This window comes from Leguminivora glycinivorella, chromosome 24, assembly GCF_023078275.1.
Source record: "Leguminivora glycinivorella isolate SPB_JAAS2020 chromosome 24, LegGlyc_1.1, whole genome shotgun sequence".
Lineage (NCBI taxonomy): Eukaryota > Metazoa > Arthropoda > Insecta > Lepidoptera > Tortricidae > Leguminivora > Leguminivora glycinivorella.
Genome location: NC_062994.1, coordinates 1,173,343 through 1,182,604, shown reverse-complemented (window position 1 = coordinate 1,182,604; position 9,262 = coordinate 1,173,343). Strand labels below are relative to the sequence as shown.

At 36.9% G+C, this 9,262-nt stretch overlaps 1 protein-coding gene across 2 annotated transcripts; it reads left to right on the top strand.

The window, feature by feature from the left end:
- Positions 1-171: 171 nt before the first annotated feature.
- On the top strand, positions 172-7,347 carry LOC125238780. 2 transcript variants are annotated; one of them, XM_048146216.1, is made up of 3 exons: positions 172-258; positions 335-463; positions 5,495-7,347. In XM_048146216.1, the coding sequence occupies exons 2-3, from the start codon at positions 441-443 to the stop codon at positions 7,176-7,178; spliced, it is 1,707 nt and encodes a 568-aa protein (XP_048002173.1). In that variant the 5' UTR covers positions 172-258; positions 335-440; the 3' UTR covers positions 7,179-7,347. The 2 variants fall into 2 exon arrangements, with proteins under 2 accessions (XP_048002173.1, XP_048002172.1); XM_048146215.1 differs by having other exon boundaries at positions 174-463.
- Positions 7,348-9,262: the final 1,915 nt, after the last annotated feature.

Here is a 9,262-nt window from a genome sequence, read left to right as displayed (position 1 = left end):
TACATATTTAATGATATTGAGATTCATATTATCTTTTTCTTCTATGACAATTTGATATGTTTTCTCTGAAGAAGAACGACGTATTATTAAGCAATAATATAATTTATTGAAATTGATTTCCATAGAGTACCTAGTCTGTTCATATTCTTTGATGAATACTTTTGCATGTTATGTGTGTGCGCGTGCTGATTAAGTAGTGTAGCTTTTAAGCCATCGACGCGACCGTCGACAGTTCGTTCCCAACTTCGGACGCGCTCGGTACCGATCAATCGGTAATCATTGTCGGGACAATTTGTAATTTTAACTGATTAAACAAGTAAACCTTGCGATTAAGTTTTATTAAAGAAGAATTACCCAAGAACTATTAGTGGCGCAGTCTAAAAGGATAGCTAGAGCTTTTCCACCTCAAAAGCCTAGTCACCGGACCTCCGGAGCCGAAAATGCTGTTTGCCGTCGCCATACTGTGAGTCCTTTCCATTTTCCTTAGTGTTTTTGTACTTTACAGAAATTTATTAATTTTCTTTCGAACTGCTTAATTGTATATCCACAAGTTTTGTCCAATTTTCCCGTATTCGATTTCCTTTAATTGTTATAATGGCGGAAGCAAATAATAATAATATTAATCAATTTAAGATAGCTCTTAGTGTTATACCAGAATACAATGGAAGTCCAAATCAGTTACACAGATTTATAACTACGTGTGAAACCGTCTTGACCCAATACTATGACGTAGCACAACCCAATAATTTTAACAATCAAATATTGCTGCATAGCGTTCTTAATAAGCTGAAAGGAAAAGCCGAAGAGGTCGTTACTATAAATGGTGTTGCATCGTGGGTGGAAGTAAAACAGGTGTTACTAAAAAATTTCGCCGACCAACGGGACGAAAACTGCCTTAATAGAGACCTTGTTAATTTGCGCCAAGAGAGCGAGACCCCCCAAGAATTTTATAACCGCTGCATGCATTTACTCAGTACTATTATAAATTATGTTAACTTGCACGAAACTGACGAAAACAAGAAAGCTTGCAAGCGAGATTTCTTTACATCTCAAACCTTGAAAGCTTTCCTGACTGGCCTTAAGGACCCTCTGGGTGTAACGATTAGAACCATGCGTCCTTCGGACATGCCAACGGCCTTGCAATTTATCAAAGAGGAACAAAATATACATTATCTCCAAAAAAGGCAAGCACCTCAAACTAATTTCCAAAAACCATTAGACTTAAACAAGTTTGCTCCTCACAATTTACCCCCAAGACCGGTGCCCTTCGCCAACTTAAATAAACCGTCATTTTCACAACGACAAAACGTCTCATCTCATCAAAATAATTACAGACCTTTCTATCCCAATCCATACAAAAATAATCCGTGGAACAGGCCTCAATATCCCTACAACCCATCAAGGCAATTTTCTGGACAACAAACCAACAAAAATGTAGAACAACCTAAACCTATGAGTGGAATTTCATATCGATCAGCTCAGGTACCATTGAGACCATACATGCCAGCTATAAATAACCCTTTAAATAATCATACCTGCCAAACTATGTATCAACAACAATGTCCGGCGCCTGAAATGCTTATCGCGGACCCACGCGAATACGCCGCTATCACTGGCGGCCACAGTTCTGAGAACGCGCAGTGCGACAATGTATGCACAGACTATTTAGACTACCAGCAGTACCACGATAATTATGAACTAAATTTTAATGAACAGGAAATTAATCAGGATTTTCCTCAGGATTCGGATACGACCAAAGACCCCTAGCATTAGAAATACACGCTCACTTAAAAAGACGGCTACCCTATATCGAAATTAAAGAGCCTCCCTGAAATTACTGATTGATACCGGAGCTAATCAATCATTCTTGTCACCAGAAGTTTTCGAAAAGCATTTCAACAAGCATCAGCTATTGTTTGAACCATTCACTGTAAACTCAGATTATACTACTGTTTTTAACTACGCTGTGGAGATACCTTCGTTCGCCGAACTAAAAGAGAAATCTTTGTTTAAATACTACATTTATAGGTTTCATAACGTATTTGACGGATTAATTGGTTTCGAAATGCTGGAACATTTAAAAGCTAAAGTTGACTTGGAAAATAAATTACTTATTACACCAAACGCTAATATACCAATAAAGGTTTTGACTTCTGAAACAAAATCTCTATTCGAAGCCCTTATAAAATCAAACTCAACAAAGGATTTGATGGTACCAGTCAACATCCGCAACGGTGATATCTACATCCCACGCACTAATGTAAACAATTGTTACATTCCCGACACTGTAACCCGAGCAGAGGCAGGTAAGGCCCACCTGCAAATAACAAACCCGACTAATAATGACATCATTGTTATGTTATCGTCGCCCCTTAGAGCCCAGACGCTGAATAATGATTATGAAATTTATAACTTAGAAACGACTTGCGAGAAAAATGATAGTGCTCTATCATTTCTTAGAATGGATCATCTTAACATAGAAGAGAAATGGAACCTCTCAAACTTATGCGAAGCATATAGCGATGTTTTTTATACTGAAAACACTCCGCTTACGTTCACGAATCAGATTAAACACCGGATAAATACAACGGATGAGATACCAATCTATACGCGTTCTTACAGATATCCCCAAATACATAAAGCAGAAGTAGACAAGCAAATTGAATCGATGCTTCAACAAAACATAATACGTCCATCCAATAGCCCATGGTCATCCCCAATCTGGATTGTCCCAAAGAAACAAGACGCAACAGGCCAAACTAAATGGAGATTAGTGGTAGATTATAGAAAGTTAAACGAAAAAACAATAAGTGATAAGTATCCGATCCCTAACATCAATGATATTTTAGACAAACTTGGTCGATGCCAATATTTTACGACATTGGACCTTGCCTCAGGGTTTCATCAAATAGAAATGCACCCCGATGATATAGAAAAAACTGCATTCAGCGTAGATACTAACAATGACGGATACCGCGGTGTTTACGCCTATTTGCGCATGCCTTTTGGTTTAAAAAATGCACCGTCAACATTCCAACGTGTCATGGACAACGTGTTACGCGGCTTAAAGAATATAATGGTGTACATGGATGATATAATCGTTTACAGCACTTCCCTCCAAGAACACATCCAAAATTTAGAAGACGTCTTCCAAAGACTCCGCGAATCCAACTTCAAGATACAGATAAACAAATCAGAGTTCATGAAACGTGAGACTCCTTTCTTAGGACATATAATTACCACAGAAGGTATTAAGCCCGACCCTAATAAAATCAAAGCAGTCCAGCAGTTTCCTATTCCAAAAACCAGCAAAGAAATAAAATCGTTCTTGGGATTACTCGGCTATTATCGAAAATTTATTCCCCAATTTGCGAAATTGACTAAACCATTGACTTCATGTTTAAAAAAAGGTGCAAAGATTGAACTTACCCCCGAATATATAAATTGCTTTAAACACTGTCAAAATTTGCTTACAAACGACCCGCTTTTACAGTATCCGGATTTCGAAAAACCTTTTAACTTGCGCACGGATGCTTCGAATTACGCTATAGGTGCCGTACTTTCACAAGGGCCGATCGGATCTGACCTTCCGATTGCCTATGCTTCCCGGACGCTTAACGAAAGTGAAGTAAAATATAGCACGATTGAGAAAGAACTTCTTTCAATAGTTTACGCTACGAAATACTTCCGACCCTATCTATACGGTCGAAAATTCAACATAATTACCGATCACAAACCTTTACAATATTTGATGAACGTAAAAGAACCTAATAGTAGATTGACAAGATGGCGCTTACGACTAGAAGAGTACGATTATACTATCACCTATATGAAAGGAAAACTTAACTCGAACGCCGACGCGTTATCACGAATAGAGCTGCAAAACAATGAGATAAATTTAAATATTGATCACCCTAACCAGGACCCAGACGACGGGCCATCGTCCATGGTCGTAAACCACTCTGAAAGCGAAAGCGATGAAGAAGATAACTTACCTTTAGCAGCCCTGGCACGCCATACTGCTCTCCCTGAAAGTGATTCATCGGATGAAGATGACTTACCTCTGGCCGTGCTAAAACACCGAGAAACGAATAAACAAACACCTGATCAGCCGCAAAGTACTGTTCACTCACAACTAGAAAATCCGATACTGGAAATACCCATCTCTGACAAGCCAATAAATATTTTCAACAACCAGCTCTTCTTGGATTTCGTGCATCACTCCCCGACAAAACCAAAATTAATCAAGATTTTTCCCACCAAAATTAGAATATTAGCCCAAATAAATAAAAACAATATTCAAGCCGACATAATAAACCTTTTCAAAGAATTTGTAAAACCCCAAACTAAATATGGCATCTTCATGCCCCACGAATTCATCCCAGAGGTTACATCAGTGTTACAAATGACCTTCAGAAATATGGCTTATAATTTAACTTTCTGCAAAACCCACATCGAAGATGTAACTGATTGCGAAAAACAAATCGAAATCATGCAACGCATACATAACGGTCCAACTAATCATCGAGGGATACAGGAAACTGAACGAAGAATAAAATTACAGTACTACTGGCCAAATATAAACAATAGCGTAACAGAATTTATAAACAATTGTGATATCTGCCAAACCAGTAAATATGAAAGACACCCTAATAAACAATTATATCAATTCGTACCTGTGGCTACGAAACCGTTCGAAGTCCTTCACGTAGACACATTTACAGTCAATGGCCAAAAGTTCCTTACTATCATTGACATATTTTCCAAATATGCTCAGGCATACCCCTTACAATCATGCACTGGATTAAGCGTGCTAAACGCCCTTTCCATATATATGTCCCATCATGGCCCACCTTTGTGTATCACTGCTGATCAAGGCACGGAGTTCAAAAATCAGTTAATAAAGGAACTAGCAAAATTACATAAAATAAAACTTCATTTTATCAGCGTTAATAACCCTGAATCTAATGGTGCTATTGAACGGTTCCATTCAACTATACTCGAACATATTAGAATCATAAACAAAAACCAGTTAGAACTTACAACTAATGAACTCATGGTCTATGCAATTATTGGCTATAATAACAGTATCCATTCAGCGACCAAGAAAAAACCTATTGAAATCATTAATGGGCATTTTAACGACCGCGATCTATTTGACATTAATATTGAAGACGTTTATCTACAAAATTACGTTAATAGGCATAAAGATGTGACAAAAGAGTTATATGCAAATCTTAACAAATCCCTTGTAGAATATCAAGAGAAATCTATTTCGAGGGCTAACAAGGATAGATCCGAACCTCCCGTATACGAAGAAAACCGAGCCGTGTACATTAAAAATCCCGCGGCTGCTCGTCAAAAGACGAAACCACGTTATTTAGGTCGTAGAATTAAGAGAAACTTAGAATTAAAAGTTATAGACGATAAGGATATCAGTCATCATAAAAGAACGCTGAGGGTGCCGTTAAAACAACAAAGACCATTGTTCCAGGACCCTCCTGATAGGAGCGACCCAGGGCCGGCAAGTAACCCTCACGGAGCTGGATAACAACCCCGGAGTCCTGCCATTTAAACTGGGCACCGCTAAGATTCAGATGACTGAACATGTGTTTTTACACTACTATGAACTAAATAGTATTAAGGATAGTATTAGTAATATAGAGAACTATATAGGTAGTTACTTAGATTATATGAAATCTGCCGACCCCCTTTATTTTAGAGATACCTCAGTGACGACCACCCAGATTTTCTTGAACGACCTCAACACCATTTATGGTAAATTCAATGCCTTGTACGCGATTCACCCTAAGCAAAAACGCGGCCTTTTTAACGGTTTGGGTACTGTCATAAAAAGCATTACTGGAAATTTGGATCACGACGATGCACGTCATTATAACCAAGCCATACAAACATTACAGGAAAATCAAAATCTAATTGGAAATAAATTGAATTCTGGAATTAGCATTAATAAACAAATGTTAGAATCATTCAATAACACGTTGTTAGCTATGATCTCTAACGAAAATAAAATTCATGTTGCCTTGAACGAAATCATAATTGATGTGAATATGACTAACTACCGCTTATCAGACTATATCAAAATTAACAGTCTATGTAACATGATAAAAAGTAATTTACGGAGTCTTCTTGACTTTGTTACCATGCTTGAAAATGCAATTGCTTTCTCTAAACTGGGTATAACCCACCACAGTGTAGTCGGCACTGATAATATCATGTTTATATCAAACGTCTTGTTTAAACTTTACAAGGAACAAGAAATGCTTATCAATGAAAACACCGCGTTTCGAGACTATTATGACATCATTACTTGTGGTTCCTTTTATGCAGAGAATAGAGTCGTATTTGCATTGAAATTTCCTGTAATGTACAAGAATACATACACCTACTACCATCTATTTCCCACTCCGACTTATAATTCGACCATTCTGATCCCTCCTAAACCTTATATGGCAATGAACGACGAGAAACACCAGTACATGGAACAAGAATGTAAACGTTTCCAAGAAACATATTACTGTGAAGAAACCTTTTTTACCTTGGCATCAAAGCCCGACGATTGCATCTACTCGCTGATCCTAAACCAAGAAATTTCTGCTACCTGCCAATATACAGCATTTACGAGTGACTTTGAGATGCTTCAAAGATTAGACGACTACCATTACGCAATAACATGTCCGCGACGAACAAAATTACAACTCTTATGCGACAGCGAAGAAATTAGATTTATCCAAGGAACCTACCTGATTGAAGTCCCCGAAGGCTGTATGTTCACCACCGCAAGTTCATCTGTTAAAAACTACAAAAATGAAATTAAAGGCCAAGCTATTAAGCTTATTTCCTTCCAAATGTCAAATATTAGTATTAGAAATACTGCACAACCGTTGAAACTGGAAAGAATTCCTCTGGAACAATTGTATAAACTCGAAGCTCTCCTAGAAAAGGAGGAACCATTGCGACAACTGCGAACAATTGACATCAAGGATAATGACCACCTGTATTGGATCATACCTTTATACGCACTCATCGCCGTAGCCGCCGGAATACTGCTTTGGAGGAAACTAAAAACACGTCGGTCAACCACGATCCCGAATGTCCAGGACGTCGAGTTGGCCCCTGCTGGCCAGCCCTTCTTCACGGGAAGGTCTTCTCAGTGATAAGGGGGGTGTTATGTGTGTGCGCGTGCTGATTAAGTAGTGTAGCTTTTAAGCCATCGACGCGACCGTCGACAGTTCGTTCCCAACTTCGGACGCGCTCGGTACCGATCAATCGGTAATCATTGTCGGGACAATTTGTAATTTTAACTGATTAAACAAGTAAACCTTGCGATTAAGTTTTATTAAAGAAGAATTACCCAAGAACTATTAGTTGCATGTTAAATTGTATGTTGTTATTTAATGCATGTTAATTATAAGATGTAATGTTTTGAAAAGAAGTTGCCCGCCGAGTTTCTTGCCGGTCCCATAGTGGATACCCCCCTCCCAACTGAGGGGGGACTGAAATCTTCTCGAGGCTGAGGCGTAGGGTTAGAGCCGGCGTAGCTTTATTTGACGTTCATATGCGCATTGTAATATGCCTACTTGAAAAATAAATATTTCATTTTCATTTTCAAATATTTCATTTTCATTTTCATTTTCATTTCATTTTTCTCAGACACCCCAACTGATTTTTATTTTTTTAAACTGATCTAGAGTATTCATCTTTTAATCTGATCGTTACTTTTTTTTTAATTGAATTTTTAATTTTCTGTACAGCTCTACTTGACTTTTAGCTCTACACTCAATAAAATAATTGCTAACTACCATCATAAACCATAAGACTATTTATTTGTGTACGTTACTGCAACGACATAAGGTTTACGAATAGACAGCTAAGATGTCACTGTAAAACACTTTAAAGCTTTGTCACAGTAAACTTCAAATTGGACAGGTAATCGCAGTAAGCAAATAAACTCAATATTCAAAATGACAAGGTTGTAATTAGGTACGAGTTCAATTTGTTATGACTTATGATAAACATTAAGATTAAACTGACAAACAACGTCAAACTAGTAGCGGAAAAAATAATCGTCCAAGTAAGCGGCCAGTATTAATACCCCTAAATACTGAAAAAAGGTAAACAACCTCTAGCAATGCGATATAAACAATGTTGTATTACGAGTACAATAGAATGGGCACGTAATAAATAACTAATAATACTAATTTAAATAAAAATATTACCCCCATCAAGATATAGCTCAATCGATTCTACTCTCGATTCTGAACAAACTGTTTTTAGGTTTTTAGTGTTAAGTGAAACACGGTGTATACATATACCTAATTATATATTTTTTGTTTAATGATTATTTTTATATGAAATTGTATATTATAGACTCAATATTATTATGAACAATAATTACAACAATAAATTGCTCTGATAATTAGGTTAGATTAAGATCATAATATATATGTAATGAACTATTCATAAGAGCTTGTAACTAGGCCTACATGAATAAACATATTTTGAATTGAATTGAATTAAAAGGCCCATACATTTCAGGGGTACGCTTTTTTGTATGGGCTTCGTCTGTCGCGCTATTATATAGTCCTTGGACTGATACAGCTGCCATACAAGGCAAAAGCATGTGAGCATTTCTTTTTTTTTTTGCCACTTTTATGAAGTGTGATATTTTTGAAAAAAATATGCTATTTCTACTCAGAATTACTAGCCTTTTCAATCCTAGTAGTTAAAAAAATTGTCCCATACGATTTTTTCCTATTTTGTTACCATTTTCCGTACATGTTGTATGGGGTAACAAAGGAGGAAAGTAACAAAGATGTATGGAAATTCTGGGACACTTTGTCTCCCAGTGAGATTGAAAGTACTCGTGATTCCGAGTACAATTGACCTAAAATTCCCTAAACCAATAAAAAAAAAAATGGCAAAAAAAAAAAGAAATGCTCACGTCGTAAGCGACATTCTCGTGGAATGCCCCAGAACAAGTCTCTTACGAGTTGTAAGGAATTCTGTTGCCAAGCTGAGCATTAGAGCAATAACTTTTTAATTGAACCACAAACATGTTTACGCTAATTTGGCTCTAAATAGTTCATTTTCTAGATTTCGATTATCGTAGGCGATAATCGGTCATTGAAATTGATGGAAAATGTAGATAATTTAATGTTAGGGTGTATTCATCGATTTTCAAACTTTATACTTATATAATACATTACATTTGGAGATATAATAGGTATCCAAGGTCAAA

Excerpts from the sequence above, each read along its gene's own strand:
- LOC125238780 (XM_048146216.1), top strand. The coding sequence starts at position 441 with ATGCTGTTTGCCGTCGCCATACT. Across the intron at positions 464-5,494 it reads CTGTTTGCCGTCGCCATACT|GACCCTCCTGATAGGAGCGA; the intron begins GTGAGTCCTTTC and ends CCATTGTTCCAG.